Source organism: Balaenoptera acutorostrata, chromosome 18 (genome assembly GCF_949987535.1).
Source record: "Balaenoptera acutorostrata chromosome 18, mBalAcu1.1, whole genome shotgun sequence".
NCBI classification, from domain to species: Eukaryota; Metazoa; Chordata; class Mammalia; order Artiodactyla; family Balaenopteridae; genus Balaenoptera; species Balaenoptera acutorostrata.
In genome coordinates this window covers 61507072-61528095 of record NC_080081.1, presented here as the reverse complement: position 1 = coordinate 61528095, position 21024 = coordinate 61507072, and the positions used below count along the sequence as shown (strand labels likewise).

The window sequence follows — 21024 nt, the reverse complement described above, 5'->3', positions numbered from 1 at the left end:
CCCGCACACCTAGAGCCAGTGCTCCAAGACAAGAGAGGCCACCACAATGAGAGGCCCGCGCACGGCAATGAAGAGTAGCCCCTGCTCACCGCAACTAAAAAGAAAGCCTGCGCACAGCAACAAAGACCCAACACAGCCAAAAATAATTAAAAAAAAAAAAAATTCCAATAAAAAAAAAATAGAATATATAGATTCCTTATGAGTGTTGATGGATCAGTGGATTAGAAAACAAGTGGAAATTTCACATGTACCTCAAAGAAATCAAGCTGCTGTATACATGCTCACTTGGCATTTATCCGTACAGCTCTACAACCCCTCATCCAAAACCCTCGGGTCTAAATGTATCTCAGAACTTGGATTTTTAAAAATATTCTAGAAAGTTAACAGGACTTATATGTTATATAATACCTCCAGCAAGATCTGAAGAGGCGTCTTATAAATTAAGCACATTAAACTTTCATTTTAAGGCACATTTCACATACACGTCATTTAGTGATTTCCCCCAAAACACAGGAACTTGTCCTCATTATTCCTCACTGTTTATTTGTTAGTAAACGGACATTTGGATTTCAGCTTCCCCCACCTGGTTTTGGACTTTGTGCAGGTCTTTAACCTCCAAGGCAACTCTCTTTCTATTTCAGACTCTAGCTCCTCTCTCCCTACACCTATAGAAACAGCTCTCCTTTATGTCCCTACAAAACCTGGAACACAGAATTTGCATTCCCTTCTCTGAGTATGCTCAGCATTACTTGTCTTGTTGCAGCCCAGGACAAGGACTAGTTAAGAACTACTAGAAGGTCAATTTTTCATTCAACCAGCACACACTGGGCATTTAGTACTCCCAGTCACCACTGGCTGCTGTGTGTATAATACACACAGTCTCCAGCCTGAAGTTTACTTTTCCTGGGGAGGCAAGCAATCAACAGAACACAGCATGGCATGTGCTGCAGTTCACAGGCACTGAACCAAGCCCAAGACTGCAAATAATCAGCGGTGGTGCTCAGCCATGGTAAATACCCCGAGAGTCACACCTGATCCCTGAAATGTGGACATGTTTCCTCTTCATTCATACAAACAGTGCTTATGCAAACTATGCACTATAAATGAGCACCTATTTTCAGCCATTTTTAAGGAGAAGGCTGATTTGGGAGCATTTTATCTGCAGAATCTATTACTTCACAAATGTTTTGGGAGTGAATTCAACCCATTAGAAATTAAACCAAGTTATACAAGAAGGCAAAAGTAGATGACTTCAGAAGAACACAAGTGTCACATATCACTTAAGCCTACAGCCTCACTAATTCAAAAGCCACCACTGAAGTTAAACTGCAGTAGAAATAGTGTAAGGCGTGGTATGTGAAAGTCAGCCTGGTTGAGTCCAGAAAGCTTCACAGAAGAAGGGACCCTTGAAGTGCAGTATGAAAAATTGGTAAGGTTTTGTTGAGGCCGACTGAGGGTGGGAGTGACATTCAGTTCACAAGGAGCTGCAGACACACTGGCGAAGTACACTTGAGGAAGCACAAAGAAATACACTTGGAATGTAGTAGAGTGAAAAAGTGATGTGGATATGGTGGGAAAGTTACCTTAGAGAAATTATGAAAGACCTTGCATGTCAAGTTAAGGATTTTTCATACAAGTGATGGGGAACTTCTCAAGGAGTTTGGGAAGACGAGACACGACCAAATTTATGATTCTGAGAAGTCATTCTAGGAGTACTGTCAAAGATAAGTCAGAGGGTTAAGATGCTAAATTTTAGGTTGTGTATTTTACCTCAATCCATCAGTCAGTCTGAGGGTACAGCTGCAGGAACAGGAGAGAAGATGATGAAGGACCTGGACCAGGGGAGAGGCAACCGGGACAATGTGATGAGGATGGATCCAAGAGACATGAAAGAAACAGAATGGACAAGACAGAGACTGCTTTATGTGGGGAAAAGGAAACTAATCTGAGCAACTAAGCAGATGGTAGAGGCATTCCCTTCGAGGAATACAAGAGGAAATTCAGTTTGTAATGTATCAAGTGAGAAGGACAGAGAAAATCTCACCTAGAGATGACTGGTGTGTGATTGGTGTGTGATCTGGAGTTTAGGAAAAAGGTTTGAGCTGAAAATGTTGTTTGGGGAGCCATCAAACAATAGGTGGAAAGTGAATCTGTAAAGAAAAACAGAAGAATAGAGGACAGAATACCAAGTCAAACAATCTGGTGATAACCTTGGCTTGCTTGCTACTTCGTTCTGGTTGCCCATAAATTGTTCTGGTAAATAAAATGAGGAGTGATATAACTTAGTGCATATAAAGCTATTAAGCGACATTATGCAGAAAGCCAAATACTTAAACATTTTGAACATAAAAATGTGAAATCTAGAATGGGAATTTGGCATTAAGGAAGTGTGATAGATTCAATTTACAGTGTAAATATTATTAAGCATCTACCACAATATTTGGCACATAGTAGATGCAAATTAAATGTTTATGGAGGGCCTTAACGTGTTCAATTTCTTGAGGTACATAAAATGGAAAGCTTGGTACACCTCTCAGTCAATGCATACTGTTATTTTTAATTTGCATTTCTCACAAGCACTACTCAAATGCAACACTGATTTCTAAGTACAACATATAAAAGAGAGGCAGCATCAATATATGATTGAGTTTATGTTGGAAGACTTTGTTTCCTCCCTTACAGATGACTCCCTGAGCTCTCCTTCTCCACGATCCCTAAATGATCCTTGATGCCCCGAAGAAGAGAGTATTTCATCTGAAGGAACATTTGCCTTATTTGGAAAGCTGGCAGTCCAGATAACAAAGAACTGCCTCTTCCAAGTTCGGATCTCAGGGAGGCCGAATTCACATCATGCTCTGCTGGGCAGACCTCTGCTCGGATGTTGTGAAGGTCAGTGTAGGAGCACTTGCCTATCTTGGGATAAAGGACACCTCGGGGCTTGATTTAGCAAATACATGAAGAGCTATTTCAGGCTTGCCAGTATCCTGGCAGAGTGAGGTATAGACATTATGAGAATACTGCTAGTAGTCAGTATTAGTTTTTTCTATTAAAGGCAATTCTCAAAACATTTAAGAATTAACTGCTTACTTAAAGAGCTTTAAATCCTGCTCTGGTCATTCACTCTTTTAGAGAAATATTTACAGAGTGATTATTGGATGCCACTGAGCACGTTGGGTGCCGAGTAAGTGCAATCCCCCTCTAACATGAAACTTAGCTTTTTACTTTTTACTATAAATAAGGGCCCAGGTTGGTTTTTTTCTTTTCATTGAAATAGACCTTCATGTCTAATTTGGTGAATTTAAAACAAACAAATGGAAAACCTCACAAGCTCCTAATGAGTTTGTCTACTAAAAATTGAAAAGTAGCAGATACAGAAAAAACTCCTCAGGTTTGTGATAAGTTTCTGAAACTATAAAACACCTGCTTGGATAAGTACTGGCATAAAGACATATCTCAGTGAATTCCCAGTCAACTTTACTTGGGATAAAGCCATGGAGGAGTTTCATCTACAAGGCTGCCTGGGTTCTTATCAAGCCTCCCATGTCTATCATTTAGGGAGGAGCCAGGGACAAACAGATTAAGTCAGTTGAGGAAGGGAGTAAAACTAATGAGCAAGCAACAGAAGGATATGGAGTAATCAAATAGGAGTAGGAAAAACTGTGTGAAATTCATTAGTTCAAGGAATATACACTAATTCCACTTGAGCTCCTCTCACACTCTTAAAAAAAAGTCTGTTAAAATAGAAAATGAGATTTGTAAATGGTAAACTATACAATGTGCACATATAACTTTGAAAAAGTAAGCAATTAAGAAAACAACTTTAGGGACTTCCCTGGTGGTCCAGTGGTTAAGAATCCGCCTTCCAATGCAGGGGACGCGGGTTCGATCCCTGGTTGGGGAACTAAGATCCCACACGCTGCAGGGCAACTAAGCCCGCGCGCCGCAACAAAAGATCCCGCATGCCACAGTGAAGATCCCGTGTGCTGCTACTAAGACCTGACGCAGCCAAATAAATACTAAAAAAAAAAGTAAACTTTAAAAATGATCTTCATTCACTGAAGAAAGATTCTTTTGTAACACAATTACAACAGTATTTGAGTCTGTTGAAAGGGCAAAATTCAAATGTAACCAGCTTTAGGAGAAGCAAGGGATTTTACAGAAATGGGCTCATAAAGAAAAGGATGTGAGTTCATGGTCTAATCCAGCAGTTCTCAAACTTTTTGGTTTTGGATCCCATTACACTCTTAAAAATTACTAAGGACCTAAAGACTCAACACAAAAACTATTAGAACTGATAAATAAATTCAGCAAGGTAGCAGGATACAAGATTAATATACATAAATCTGTTGCATTTCTTTACACTAACAATGAAATACCAGAAAAAGTAAAAAAACAATCCCTTTTAAAATTGTGTAAAAAATACCACCTAGGAATAACCCTAAGGAGGTGAGAGACTTATACGCTGAGAACTATAAAACATTGATAAATGAAACTGAAGATGATTCCAAAAAAAAAATGGAAAGATACCCCATGCTCTTGGATTGGAAGAATATTATTAAAGTGGCCATACTACCCAAAGCAATCTACAGATTTAATGCAATCTGTATCAAATTACTCAAGCATTTTTCATAGAACCAGAACAAGTAATCCTAAAATTTATATGGAACCACAAAAGACCCAGAATTGCCAAAGGCATCCTGAGGAGAAAGAACAAGCTGGAGGCATAACCTTCGCAGACTTCAGACAATACTAGAGTATCAAAACAGTGTGGTACTGGCACAGAAACAGACATATGGGTCAATGGAGCAGGACAGAGAGTGCAGAAATGAACCCGCACACCTATGGTCAGTTAATCTTCCACAAAGGAGGCAAGAATATACAACGGAGAAAAGAGTCTCCCTTCAGCAAGTGGTGTTGGAAAAGTTGGAAAGCAGCATGTAAATCAATGAAGTTAGAACACTCCCTCTCACCATACACAAAAATAAACTCAAAATGGCTTAAAGACTTAAATTAAGACACGACACCATGAAACTCCTAGAAGAGAACATAGGCAAAACTCTCTGACATAAACCGTACCAATGTTTTCTTAGATCGGCTTCCCAAGGCAAAAGAAAAAGCAAAAATAAGCAAATGGGATCTAATCAAACTTAAAAGCTTTTGCACAGCAAAGGAAACCATAAACAAAAGGACAACCTACAGAATGGGAGAAAATATTTGCAAATGATGCGACCAACAAGGGCTTGATTTCCAAAAATACAAACAGCTCACATAGCTCAATATCAAAAAAACAACCCAATCAAAAAATGGGCAGAAGACCTAAACAGACATTTCTCCAAAGAAAATATACAGATGGCCAAGAGGCACATGAAAAGATGCTCAACATCACTAATTATTAGAGAAATGCAAATCAAAACTACAATGAGGTATCACCTCACACCAGTCAGAATGGCCATCATCAAAAAGTCTACAAATAATAAATGCTGAGGAGGGTGTGGAGAAAAGGGAACCCTCCTACACTGTTGGTGGGAATGTACATTGGTGCAGCCACTATGGAGAACAATATGGAGGTTCCTTAAAAAACTAAAAATAGAGCTACCATGTGATCCAGCTATCCCACTTCTGGGCAGATATCCAGAAAAGATGAAAATGAATTTAAAAAGGTACACACACCCCAGTGTTCACTGTCGCACTATTTACAATAGCCAAGACATGAAAGCAACCTAAGTGTCCATTGAAAGATGAATGGATAAAGAAGATGTGGTACATATATACAATGGAATATTACTCAACCATAAAAAGGAATGAAATAATGCCATTTGCAGCAACATGGATGGACCTAGAGATTATCATAGCAGGTGAAGTAAGTCAGACAAAGACAAATATCATATGATATCACTAATATGTAGAATCTAAAAAAATGATACAAATGAACTTATTTACAAAACAGAAACAGAGACTCACAGACATAGAAAAAAAACTTATGATTACCAAAGGGGAAAGGGAGGGGAGAGATAAATTAGGAGTTTTGGATTAACAAATACACACTATTAGACATAAAATAAACAACAAGGACCTACTGTATAGCACAGGGAACTATATTCAGTATTTTGTACTAACCTATAACAGAAAATAATCTGAAAAGGAATGTGTGTGTGTGTGTGTGTATATTAATACATATCTGAATCACTTTGCTGTATACCTGAAACACAACATTGTAAACAACTATACTTCATTTAAAAAAAAAATTACTAAGGACCTCAAAGAGTTCTTGTTTTTGTAGGATTTTATCTAGTGATAGGACCATATTAGGAATTAAAACCAAGAAATTTTAAGACTTCTTTTATTAATTTATTTACAAATAACAAAAACCCATAACTCAAAACCGTTATATGTTAACATAATTTTTATAAAAAATATAGCTATTTAAAAAAAAAAAAGCAAAAGAACCAGTGAGAAGAGTGGCACTGTTTTACATTTTTGTCGATTTCTTTCACATCTAGCTTAATAGAAGAGAGCTAGACTCTCATATCTGCTTTGCATTCAGTCAGCTACAGTATCACACAACATGCAAACTCCTCTGTACACGCAGGAAAGAATGAGAATGAAAAAAGCAAATGAAGTCTTCGTATGACAAAAACAGTCTTAACCCTGAGGACCCTTGAAAGGGTCTTGAGGACTTCCCCGGGCCACCCTTTGAGATCCACTGCCCTAGTCTAATCACATTTTACACATAAGGAAGCTGAATCTCAGAGAGATCAACTGAGATCCAAAATGACAGGGCCTGTTAATGATGGGATACAGATCCTGGATGGTGTTTTCTCACTTCCCTTGCTTTAGGTTCTCAATCGGAAACCTGGGAAATACACCCTAAAGACCTGTCCTGTTTGCTCTAGTTGCAGGGACTGTCACAATATATTACCAAACATTTTTTTGATTTAAATAAAACAAAAGAGGAAAATCAACAAATGTGATAAATTCTGCAACAGGCATACCGTGTTAGCACCTGAATTAGGTTCTCTATTAGAACTGAAACACTAAGACAAATTCTGCACTCTCCTCCACACACACTGGTAATGACAAACAGCACAGTCAAACCACAGAGTAATACGGAAAGCAGAATTACCACAACATCACCATTTATCACATTTTCTGAGTCTGAAATACAATTCATGACACAATCCCTGAAAAATTTTCACGAGTACAGGCTGAAAGGGTATTGGGTATATTAAGAGACTCCAAATAAATTACTGGCAATCATGTAGGACTTTTCAGCTAAAATGGAATTGTTCTGAAATGTAGATATTTTTCATTCTTTAACAGGACCTTATTTTGCCTTTTATGTATGGGTTGGCCAAAAAGTTCTTTTGGTTTTTTGGGTAAAAATAAAAGACACATTTTTCATTTTCACCAAGAACTTCATTCAACAACATATTCACCCTTTTGTTCCACTACTTTCTGCCATTTTTCAGGCAACTTCATAATTCCATCTTCCCAAAACTTTTTATCTTTTTGAGCAAAGAACTGTTCCAGGTGCCTTTTACAGTCTTCCAGAGAATTGAAATTTCTTCCATTAAGAGAATTTTGTAAAGACCGAAATAAATGGAAATCCGAAGGTGCAATGTCTGGTGAATACGGTGGAGGAATCAGAACTTCCCAGCCAAGCTGTGACAGTTTTTGCCTGGTCATCAAAGAAACATGCGGTCTTGTGGTATCCTGATGGAAGATTATATGTTTTCTGTTGACTAATTCTGGACGCTTTTCGTCGAGTGCTGCTTTCAGTTGATCTAATTGGGAGCAGTACTTGTTGGAATTAATCATTTGGTTTTCCGGAAGGAGCTCATAATAGAGGACTCCCTTCCAATCCCACCATATACACAACATCACTTTCTTTGGATGAAGACTGGCCTTTGGTGTGCTTGGTGGTGGTTCATTTCGCTTGCCCCACGATCTCTTCCGTTCTACATTATTGTACAGTATCCATTTTTCATTGCCCATCACAATTTGTTTTAAAAATGGAACGTTTTCATTACGTTTCAGTAGAGAATTGCATGCGGAAATACGGTCAAGAAGGTTTTTTTCGCTTAACTTATGTGGAACCCAAACGTCAAAGCGATTCATATAACCAAGCTGGTGCAAATGATTTTCAACGCTTGATTTGGATATTTTGAGTATATCAGCTATCTCCCGAGTGGTATAACGTCGATTGCTCTCAATTAATGTCTCGATTTGATCGCTATCAACTTCAACTGGTCTACCTGACCGTGGAGCATCGTCCAGCGAGAAATCTCCAGCACGAAACTTCGCAAACCACTTTTGACACGTTCGCTCAGTCACAGCACCTTCTCCATACACTGCGCAAATCTTTTTTTGCGTTTCAGTTGCATTTTTACCTTTCTTGAAACAATCAAGCATAATATGCCGAAAATGTTGCTTTTTTTCTTCCATCTTCAGTATTAAAATGGCAACACAAAAATTCACCAATTTTGATAAGTGTTTTTTTAAATACACGTTGTTATGACAGCTGTCACAATACAATCCAACAAAATTGTTTCGAATGAAGTTAAACACAACTAAGCACTACTACAGCCATCTTACGGGAAAACTGGACGAACTTTTTTTTTTTGGCTAACCCATTAAAAAAAAAAAAATCAGGGAGTCTCCTTGTTCACCTCTAGGTGATTTCCTTTGTATCCTAACAGATGATCCAAATCTTCTTTAAATGGATCGTAGCCTTGTTCCTTTAAACAACGTAGTGCCCAGAAAAGCTGGTCCAGGGGAGGAAATTCTTCCCAAGGAACCCACTCCCAACCTAGAAAAGAAAGGTATCAAAGCAATTTCTTTAGATGAAAGGAAACAAAGGATATTTATTTTGGCAAGTTAACCTATACTAAGAAAAATTAATTAAATTTAAAAATGATTTGCTACTAATAAAATGAAGTGCAATAGTGATGCTATGCATTAGCTTGGCTAGACAAACATAATTTGCGTTTAGAATGAAGATCTTAAGAAGAGAATGATGATCATTTAAAACATGCTGTTATTTGAATATGAAGCCAAGTTTACAAAGGCCATATTGTGGTAAAACCCAGATTTAATACCATTCAATTTTCATTTAAATATCTGGTTAAACAAGACTCACAGAATTTTATATATTGCATTGATACTACAGGTTAAACTACATTAAAATAAGCCAGTTTCCTCACCTACAAAATAAGGTAGATTACAAAATTTCTAAGCTATCCTCCATTTCTTAAAAAAGTAATGGAAGCTGTACAGAGAATAAAAAGTATTCTCTGTGCTGTGGTATATTTTAGATAGAAAGACAAGAATGGAAGGAGTTGTCTTCTTAAAAATCCACTCAAATGTGAAAGATTTAACAGTGTCTATTCATTGTAAAGTACATGAAGTCCTAGAAAAATATTCTAGGGGATGGTGTTTTCTCTGATTATTTAAATGTAAATAACATGAAAGCACAGATGCCCGTGACAGGTGAATGTTTAAATATTATGATATTAATAATACCGAAATATAATGATTATTAGAACTCCATGTTCTAAATTAGTTTATGATTACATGCATATATCTATGTGTAAGTACTGTTTCTTCCCTTCAGTATTTCTCTGCCTATAAAATACAGGTATGTAGTTTCACTCCGGCAAGGCAGGGGACAAAGAATCCATAAAATTGGAACAAGCTGCTGAAGGGCTGATCAGCACCTGTGACCACACAGTAAGAGAGAGGGAGAGGGAGAGGAGGAGGGGGAGGGAGACACTCACAATGTGTTGCAAGATGCTCAATTAACTGAGTCTCAAGAGAGCTGAAGTAAAGTTTATCCTAGGGGCCCCCTAGAAAATGAAGCATCTAGATTATCCTTCTAAGTATAAACAGATGGCTAGAGGAAACTGAAGCAGGCAGTCCAGATCCAGGACCTGATGAACATGGGGCAGAGACTGCATGCTTATATTATAAATAAAACGAAGACCCCCGAGTGCCTGCACCTTGGCCAGGTTATCAGCTCCCCCAGTGAACCTGGTACAATCCTGCCTCCCACTTCTTAAGGCATGAATAATTTTTGTTGTACCCTAGACCAGCTGAAGGCCTTTGGATACTTTCTGTGTGTTCCTTTGTGTGACATCCTGATATAAGAAATAGGTATTTGGTCTTCATCCCTGTTTCCTGGCAGGGTTCCTAAAATCTTTGTAATTTCCTGAGTGACAGGGATCAGAGGAGCATCTTTTGTTTTCCGTAATAAGCTCCTTTCAACCAATGCTGAGTTTATGCTAATGAGATGGCTGGTGGCTGGGGACCCCTAGAGAGTTTCAGGATGGGGGCTGGTGACCAGAAAGACCCAGGCATGATCACAGGGTTGCAACTGTCAGCCCACCTCTCACCCCACGCTCCACCTTAGGGGTGGAGAGAGGGGCTGGAGACTGAGTTAACAGCCAATGGACATTGATTTAACCAATCACAGTAATAATAATCCCATTACATAGGAACCTCCATAAAAACTCTACACAACTGGGTTCAGAGAGCTTCCGAGTTGAACACATCGAGGTGCTGGGAGGGTGGCACGTCCAGAGAGGGCATGAAAGTCCCGTGCCCCCTCCCCAGACCTGGCCCTGCCTCTTTCATTTGGCTGTTCCTGAGCTGTATCCTTTAAAACAAACTGGTAATGTAAGGAGAGTGTTTTCCTTAATTCTGTGGGACATTCTAGCAAATTATCGAAGAGGGGGTTGTGGGAGCCTCGATTTATAGCCAGGCAGTCAAAAGTACAGGAGGCCTGGACATGAGCTTGGCATTGGAAATGGGGGCAGTCTCATGGGACTGAGCTCTTTAACTTTTCGGATCCAAGTAGACAGTGTAAGAATTGAACTGAATTATAGGACACCCAACTGATGTCTGGAGAGTTGGAGAATTATTTAGTGTGAGGAAGAAGTCCACACATTTGGTATCAGAAGTGTTGTGAGTAAAAACAGTTCAGACTTTGCTAGCTCATTTTAAAGGATTCCAAGTAGTTACCTATTTTATAAAAAATCTTATATGACTCAATGGGCCTTCGGGTAGAACATGCCCTTCTGTTCATTCAATCAAGTCAGTCTATAAAACACTTCAGACATGATTTATTCATTCTAGTAATGTCACTTCCTTCAGGCTCCACACACATGCCCCCTTCTCAGAAGCCCTCCCTGACCACCCCACCTGACACAACACCCACGCGTCACCATCTTTACACAGCTTTACTTTTATTCTTACTCCTATCGTTACTATCATAGAATATCTGCTTATTTGTTCCCTTTCCCCCCAGATAAAATGTAAAGTCCAGGAGGGCAGGGACTTTGTTTTAAACACCACTTTTTCTTTAGTGCTTAGAACGATGTCTGGCACACAGTACTCAGCATGTATTTGTGAATGAAAAGATTTTCTCTATTAGAGGAGAAATTAAACGTTTAGAGGAGTGATCCTACACGAGACCACTTGGATAAGGTTTCCTATGGCAAATAATATATTGAATAAGTTTGATATTTTACTCTTTAGTTCCTTTTATCATGCAGTTTATGAAATTTGAAGAGATGATACATGCAAAGCTCTAAGAACAATGCTTAGTACACAGTAAATAACAGAATATCAGTTATTGTCATTAAAGCTTTCAGAGCACTCAATTCAACACAGAAGGTAACAGCTAAGTGTTTTGTCAGGTTAAGTGTTCTCTATAAAAGAAAGTTTTACCTCTCTTGCACATGTGAGAAAACTGAGGAAGGCACGTTAAATGTTTTGCTTAAAAATCACAGTGTGAAACAAAATTAAACACTAACAATAAAACTAACATTTACTGAGTACTTACTGTGTTCACTAGGCCAGGCCCGTTGTATGTATTAACTCATTTTATCCTTACAACAACGCATCTGAAGTAGATACTATTGTCACAAGTGAGAAAAGAGGCCCAGAGACCTAAATAACTTGCCCAAGGTTACCAACCTCTAAGTAGAAAAACAAGGATGCGAACCAAGTAGTCTGGCTCTAGGCCCAGTTCTCTTTCTTGTTCTGTCCTTACGTATCCAGGATTTAAGTATATTTACATTCTAACTGAAGTATAATTATATTCTAATCTAATTCTCTTCCTATGGCAACATAATGTAATCTTCCTTCAGACCATATGCTCTCACAGAAAATGCATTATTTATAATTCTCTTACTTTCATTTTTCTCAGGCTCTACATTCTTTGGTTCTGAATCATGAGTCCCGTCCACCTCTCCTTTCATTAAAATAGTGACATAATGGTAATTCTCTTCCTCAACGAAAGAATTCACAACCGAGGCAAAGCGAACATTTTTCAGGTGAAGAGCTGCTTCTTCCCAGGTTTCCCTTTGAGCACATTCTTCCCAGCTTTCACTGAAAAACAGAAACACACCACCGTATTCAATTCTATTCATGCATTTTTTTTTTTTTTGCCATGAAATTCCTGGCTAGAAATTCCTAGCGTAAAGCAAAAAGAGCTGTAATTGGTTCACGCTTTACAACAATAAATCAACAACCCTCCTTTGACACTCTGTTTATCCTGCATCAAGTATCTGAAGACCAAAAGGACTTCATATTGAACAAAAAAATGAACATTTAGCCAATTCAGCACTAGTTCATGTGCCTGGAAGCAGCATGCAACCAGGAGGTGGTTTAATATATCAGTTAAGAGCACAGCTTTGGAGTCAACTAGACCTGGGTTTGAGCTCAAAGTCCATTATTTTCCACCTTAGACAAGTAAGAAGATAATGGTACTTTCTCATGGGGTTGTTTTAAGTGTATCAAGAAGTGGACACTGTCTTTTCTGAAGGCTCAGAAGGCTCAAAATTGAGGGCAATAGGCAACAGGCATTCATGAAATATTAAAATACACTGATGTGATTAGTTCACCTTCAACGTATGATCCATAATAACTAGATATTGACAAAAATGCTGATATTCCAAAAGTTACAAAAACCTGTAAATTAAAACATTTCATTGCAGTTTTCATACATGAGAAAAGATTAAAAATATATAATATACCCCTTTAGAAATTGTTCCAAATGAAATTTTATACAATCAGATAAAATATGAGTATTGAATGAAAACAAATATTATTAAAAGAAATCATTAGTGTGATTCAGTTTTTCTAAAAGTCATTTCATATGCACTTTAGATTAAATTTCCAAGTATTTATGAAGCACTTTAGTGTGATATTCAGCAAAAAAGAATACTGTTTCTCTATCTTTTCTACCTTGAATATTTTTGTATCTCTAATTATCTAAACTAGCATCACTCTACCCAGTCTACATAAGAAGACAGATCTTTGGGAGGGAGGAGAGTTGTGCATTTTCAGCCTGCAGGAACGTTCCTCTTCCTCCTGATGAGGGGCCAGCTCTGCCTCGAAACCAAGTGAGAGGCCCTCCAAGAGAATTAGTCACAGAGACTGGGTGAGACTCTCAAGAAGGAGGTACTGCTATGTTACTCCCCAGTTAAACTGTGGAACCTCATAGGTCTACCCCCGTGCATCAGAGCAGAGGTGTAGGAGGGAAAGAGCTCTCGGGTTCAGTCTGAAATGTGTCCCGTGGTGTTTAGGGATGCACGTGAATACACAAGGTGATGCTCATTCCCACTTTAGGAATTTGGAAGGCAGGAGAGTGGCTAAAGCAGCCCACGATGGCTGAGCAGAGAAAATGGGCAGCAGTGAAAGCATCCTTCCCAACGTGTGTTTCCTTTGGGCCAAACAGATGCTACAGGGGACTGCTGGGGGCCCCATCAGTAAGAAAATGTAGTGTGGTGTGCTAACAGCAGGAGCTGGTGGCCAGCGTCACAAAAAGTCAGTCACCTATGTCAGGGAACTGTGCAGTGTAGAAATCCTTGTAGGACTTCCAACCAACCAATAAACACACCCTAAGAAAGAGAGCACGCAGACTTCCCTGGTGACACAGTGGTTAAGAATCCCCCTGCCAATGCAGGGGACATGGGTTGGATCCCTGGTCCGGGAAGATCCCACATGCCTCAGAGCAACTAAGCCCGTGCGCCACAACTACTGAACCTGTGCTCTAGAGCCCGCGTTCCACAACTACTGAAGCCCGCGCACCACAACGAAGAGTAGCATCCGCTCGCCGCAACTAGAGAAAACCCGCGTGCAACAACAAAGACCCAACGCGGCCAAAAATAAATAAATAAATTTTAAAAAAGAAAGAAAGAAAGAGAGCACGCCTTGGAATACTGCACCCAGAGGGCACATAACATAGATCACAGCAGCACCACTCAGGCAAAAGATTTGCCCCTCCCCTCCTTCCTCAACACATCAGAAAAAGAAACCAGAAACAGTGAGAAGAGGAGATAGAGAAAGCAAAACAATGGCCCACACCTCCTTTCCCCACTACAAAGGAAAGCTAAATGCCTGGAAGAGGATCATAATAACCAAAATATGATTTACTTTTATAATCAAGTGAAAGTGAGACAGGCTGGGACCTGGGACCCTTTACTGCAGTGCTTGCACCTGGACTAACATATCCTCTCCTTGAACAACAGAATATAAAGAAACTATAAGGGACGAAGAAAAATAACTTCACCCATGTACAGCTGGGGCAAATTATGAACAAAGATAACAAAAAGGCCAAAACCCAACTGCCACTTTTGAGGCGCCAGGAGCAAAACCAGGGTACCACACACGACACAGGCACCACCAAGGGGGTGGAGAGATCACCTAAGCCACCCCTCCAGCCCACACCACCTATCCACTCCCACCCTCACCCCGTTTAAGGGACCAGCTCGCCTGCCTCAGAGAGTGAGCAAGGGCACCTGTTACTTGTTCTCTCTCATGCTGTAGCATGAGTCCCAAGTCTTGCCTGAATTCCTTTGTCTGACGTCTTATCAATTTCTATTGATTAAAGAGTTCAAGAACCCAGGTTGGTAATAAGAGGAAAACAACTGAATTTGCAGAAAACGTCATGGAGAAGCAGAGAAGGGAAAGACAAATCATGTTTGAAGACAATGAAAAGAGAAAATAAAGCCACTTCCTTCCTGTTTGTTTCCCATCGATTTAGCCCACTCAGTTTACCAGTTATACAAAGACAAGTGAAAGCACACATGTGAAGAGCTTAGCTTAACACCTAGCACTTAGTAAAAGGGTCATTAAAGTTCAATTTTGGCCATTATCATTCAATATGAGTCAAGACTCCAGTACTGTCTTGTGTTAATGTTAGGACAGATATCTCAAACCACTACTCTAGTAATTACACATTCTAAATAGTGCTTAATTTGTGATCTAACTTTGGCTAATGCTCCCCCACCCCCCAAACTGACAAAGTACAATATGGAGTGCTTGTCTGGGCAAGTTGATTCTTAATCTAGGCATTTTATTATTTATTAAGTGATAGCTTATCTTAATTATCTAAAAACGAGAAACTTATTGATGCTTTTAAAAATTCTTAAGACCATTTAAACAATTCCCTGTGCTAGAAGATAAGATCCATATTCTATAAAGATCTAAGTCTGATTAAAAGGCACTAGGATCAAGTCTCTACTTCTAACAACCACTTTATAAGAAACAGGTGAATTAGTAGAATATAGTCATAATGTGAGAAATTCAAATGACCCATATTCAACATGGCATAGGAAAAAGGGGACGGCGGGTACTGCTAGATTAAGAGACTTAAAAAAAAATGTATCAATCACATGCAACATGTGCCCTTCCTTTAATCTGAATTGGTACAAAAGAGTAAAAAGACATTTTCAAGACAACTGCAGAAAATGGTAAAGACTGGGTAACAAATGCTATAAAATATTTTAAGGTTTGAAAATGGTATTGTGATTACTTTTTTAAAAAAGCCTATTACAGATACATACTGAATTATTTAGGGGTGGTATAATAAGATGCCTGCTTTCCTTTAAAATCGTTTAGAAAACAAGGGGTGTGTGGGTCTGTTTCCGGGGAGGGAGGAGCAGTAAAGATGAAACAAGAACAAACTGAGTAATGGGTACATGAGGATTCACTGACTATTCTATGTATGTTTGAAACTTTCTATACAAAAGGAAAAACAAGCTCTGTGTCTTGAACGCTTTATTCTCACTTTGAGATAGATCATTTACCAGAGCGCTTGCACCTGGCCAAAGGTAGAGACGAAAAAATAACTGCACGCATGCGCAGTTGGGGCAATTATAAACAAGCTATAAAAAGGCCACAAACCAACTGCCATTTCGGAGCTGCTGAGAGCAAAGCAGGGTACCACGCATGATTCCCACACACAGCACCACCAAGGGGTTAGGCGGGCCACCTAAGCTGCGCCTCCTGCACAACCCGCAGATCAATCCCTATTCTCACCCCATTTAAGGAACCAGCCCACCACCACGTCCACTCCAGGGGAGCCGAGCAAGGGCACCTGTGTCTTGTTCTCGCTCCCTCTTGCTATAGCACGAGCCCCAATAAAGCTTCGCCTAAATACCTCATCTGGCATCTTATCAATTTCTATTGATTAAAGAGTCCAAGAGCCTGGGTGAATCCACCTTCTAGTACAATCTCAGCCTTTTTTCACCCTTGTGTAGGACTAACTTTCTTTGTCGGTCTGACACATCATCAAATCACAATATGCCAAAGCAGAGAGGGACCTTAAGGAGTACATCATCTAACTTCCCCATTTTAAAGAGAGAGAAACTGAGGCCCACAGTTTCAGTCGCCCATTCGCTTGGTTAGAGCGCAACTAAACTTACTGGAGCAGGAAACACGGAATATATCCATGTGCGTTTAAATCACCAGCAAACCGTGCAAAAGCCTTAACTGACAGAACTACATTGATCGCAGCATATAAACACCAACTTCCGGTCTCTCAAGTGCGAGCAGTAAGAAAAACACAACTCACCAGCCAACTCCCAGACGCGTCAGGTCTCGCGAGGAGCTGATGACGTAGGCGCAGCTCACACGGGAACAAGGAACTCTCTGCTTCAGCCATACCCAGCGCAGTGCCCCCTCCCGGCCCGAGAGGAGAAAAGAGGAACGCGCGAGAAACGACGCAGCGTCGACGCGCACGCACGGACGCACGCAGGGAGCGAGGTCGTCCTTCCCGTGCACGTCCCGCTTTCCCCGTCCGCCAGGCGGCTGCTTACCCGAACTCCAAGTGGCCCCCGGGAAGTTGGAAATTGCCGGCTCCAAATGACCCTTTCCTCCTCCCCAGGAGGACGCAGCGAGGATGCCTGCAGCTGGTCACCACTACTCCTACCCCGACTCCTGGGCGTCGCCCCCGCGTCTCCGCACTGGCCGTCAGAGCGCGAGAGGACCTGGCGGGCCGCGGCCGGAAGTGACGTTCGCTTTGCCCCGCCCCCGGGGCCGCCACCAATCTCCCTGAGCAGGTGAGGGACTGCAAATCACTGTGGGATCCCCCGGGCCTCCGCCGCTTTTCCTTTGTGCGTGGTGTCTCTCCCTCACCTACGGGTCCAAACTTGTGAAGGTTGTTTCCTCCCGAGAGACTGTGTGGCCAGAGTTTGGCTTTAACTAATGCTGTTTACTGTTGCGCTTTCAACATTCATTATTTATCTACTCTCAGATTCCTCCATGCACTTAACCAGCCACCTACTTTTATAAACCTCTGTGTCTTTGCACTTCTTTTTTTTTTTTTTTTTAATAAATGAGCTTCACCGTAGTAAACTCATTCCACTATAGCTCAAATCAGTGTGGTACCGGAGCAAGGACAAATAGTATAGAAACATCCTGGTATGAATAATGGGAGTATTAACAAATCATGGGAAGAAAAGCACTAATCAGTTATGCTGGGACGAATTAGTTACCTATTTAGGAGGAAAAATAGACGCTGTTCCAGTTGTTTGCATGCCATGCACCAACAAAAAAATCCCGACTGAATCAGAGTTGTAATGAAAACAAACTAAGAACAAATGACTGGTTTCTGGTTGGAGACTTTTTTAAAAACTTAATGTAAATTAAGTTTTACTTCTAAAATAATGTGCACATAGTTTTTAAAAGTCAAATGGTACAAAAACTGTAAGAAGAACAACCTTACTTTCTAGTCATGCTTCCATTCACTTTTAACTTTTTGTTTGGGGGTGTTTTTGGTCCCTGCATGCCTGGTCTTAGTTCCCGGACCAGGGATCAAACCTGTGCCCCTGCATTGGGAGTGCAGAGTCTTAACCACTGGACTGCCAGGGAAGTCCCTACTTTTAACTCTTTGAACTGTTATTTCTGACATTTGCTTGTATTTTTTTAAGTAATATGCTTATTCTGCATGTTATGGTAAATGCAGACTGATTAAACATTTTTATAGCATTTCTCCTTCCACCCAGAAACTCAACAGCCTTCAGTGTGGTGTGCACCACAAAAATACTCCATGATATTTTCCCAAATAAAAATTGGCAACATATGAAAAGGATAAGACATCACGACTGAATGGGGTGATTCCCAGAAATACAAGTCTGGCTTGAAATTTGAAAACTCAATCTTTGTAATTCACCATACTAAAAGAGGGAGAAAGGAAACACATTATCATTTTAATAGATGCAGAAAAGAATTTGATAAAATTCAGTACTCATTCAAGATTTTAAAAAAAAGCAAACTAGAAATAAAAGGGAATTTTAACAATCTTAGGTAAGGTATCTACAAAGATCTACAGCTAACATCATATTTAATGATTGTTAGGGCTGAATCATGTCCCCCCAAAATTCACATTTTGAAATCCTAACCCTCAATACCTCAGAATATAACTGTATTTGTAGACAGGATCCTTAAAGAGGTAATTAAGTTAAAATGAGGTCATTAGGATTAATCCTAATCCAATATGACTGGTGTCCTTAAAGAAGGGGAGATTAAGACACAGACACAGATACAGACAGAAGACCATGTGAAAACAGGAAGAAGACAGCCATCTGCAAGACAATGAGTGAGGCCTCAGAAAAAGCCAACCCCACTGACACCTTGATCTTAGAATTCTAGACTCTAGAGTTTGAGAAAATCCATTTCTGTTGTTTAGGCCACCTAGTCTGTGGTACTCTGTTATGGCGGCCCCAGCAAACTAATACAACAGTGAATGACTAAGATTTGAGAGAAGCAAGGATAGCCATTCTCAGCACTTTTAGTCATCATATTGCTGGAGGTTCTAGTTAAAACTAGAAAATCAAGAAAAATCACTAAAGGATAGTTAAACTGGAAAAGAAGTAGCTGACCTTATTCACAGACAATCCTAAGGAATCCACAAAAAAAAGCTACCAGAATAAGTGAGTTTAGCAAGTTCATAGGATTCAAGGTCAATATACAAAATCAATTATATTTCTATACACTAGCAATGAATAATCAGAAAATTCTAAAATTACCATGAAAAATGGAAAATATAAAATACTAGGGGCTTCATGGTGGCCCAGTGGTTAAGACTCTGCGCTTCCAATGCAGGGGGTGCGGGTTCGATCCCTGGTCAGGGAACTAAATCCCACATGCTGTATGGTGTGGCCAAGAAGTAAATAAAATAAATGGACATGCTACTAAACAGCATGTACTAGACAACAATGTGGTGTGCTCCAAGGACAAAGAACAAGATAAACTCAAAGGGCCAATATTGCCAGAACAAAGAGTTACAGGACCCCTATCACTGTCAGAATGTGACCATTGCAATGTTCCAGAGCCCTCCCAGGCAGCATGCCCTGTCCCTTTCCCATCCCATATAAGGAAAGATATTTGCCCCGTTCTTCTCCCGCTCCCCGCACTGAAAGTATACATACTCTGCCCAGTCAGCAGATGACTTACAGGTTCCCTGGCTATGAAAACAGACCAGAAACCCATGCTCATGGTCGACTTTCCCTGGCTACCAGGAAGTTGGCCCGCTGTTCTTGCAGCAACTCTTCTCTTGAATAAACTATATCTTCCTTACATTCTGCCTTGTGTCTGGAAATTCTTTTCCAACCTGTGCTCGGACCACGACGAAAAATAAATGTTTAAAAAATTTTTTTAAATAAAATACTACAAGGTAAATTTAGCAAAAGAGGTTCAAGACCTGTACACTGAAAACTATTAAACCTTACTGAGGGAAATTAAAGAAGATTTAAAGAAATGGGGAGAAATACTGTGATCATGAATCAGAAGACTCCATATTGTTAAGCTATCAATTTTCTTCAAATTGATTTGCATAAACTCAATGAAATCCTAACCAAAATGCCAGAAGGCTTTTTTTTCCAGTAGAAACTGACAGGCTGATTCTAAAATTTGTATGGAAATACAAAGGGCTAGAAAAATCAAAACAATTAACAATTTTTGGAGGATTCATACCACCTGATTTCAGACTTAGGATAAAGCCACACTAATCAGGAGAGCATAGTACGGGTAAAAGCATAGACACATAAATCAATGGAAAAGAAGAGAGAAACCAGAAGTAGACCTATGGATTTTTGGTTAATTGATTTTTGAAAAATTTTCAAAGGAAATTCAAGAGAAAAGATAGTCTTTTTTTTAACAAATGGCGCTAGAACAATGTGACATATGAATGTTTAAAAAAAAAAAGAGCCTTGATCTATACCTGGCCCCATGTATAACATTAAAATGGATTGTAGACCTACATAAAAACAGCTGAAAGTATAAATTTTCTAGAAGAAAATATAAGAGAAAAGCGTTGTGATTTTGGGTTAGGCATAAACTTCTTAGATATGACACCAAAGGCATGATCCATAAAAGAAAACTTGTTAAGTTGGACTTCCTCAAAATTTAAAATTTACTCTCTCTGAGAGACACTGCTATGGACTGAATTGTATCTCCCCACAGACTTATACGTTGAAGGCCTACCCCCCTATATATCTGATTATGGAGTCTTTAGGAGGTAATTAGATTTAAATGAGATCATGAAGGTGGGATCCTCATGATGGGATTAATGACTTTATAAGAGACCAGAGAGCTTGATCTCTCTCTCCCCACCATGTGCAGAAACAGCCAGAAGGTGGCAGTCTGCAAGCCAGAAAGAGCTCTCACCAGGTACTGAATCTGCTGGCATCTTGATCTTGGACATCTCAGCCTCCAGAGCTGTGAGAAATAACTTGT

At 39.8% G+C, this 21024-nt stretch overlaps 1 protein-coding gene across 1 annotated transcript; it reads right to left on the bottom strand.

Annotated features, from left to right (window-relative positions):
- Positions 1-8635: 8635 nt before the first annotated feature.
- NUDT15 (nudix hydrolase 15) lies at positions 8636-18024 on the bottom strand. Its single transcript, XM_007186842.3, has 4 exons — positions 18014-18024; positions 17106-17465; positions 12194-12390; positions 8636-8809 (listed from the first exon to the last, which is right to left on the bottom strand). The coding sequence occupies exons 1-4, from the start codon at positions 18022-18024 to the stop codon at positions 8649-8651; spliced, it is 729 nt and encodes a 242-aa protein (XP_007186904.2). The 3' UTR covers positions 8636-8648.
- Between the last annotated feature and the right edge of the window lie 3000 nt (positions 18025-21024).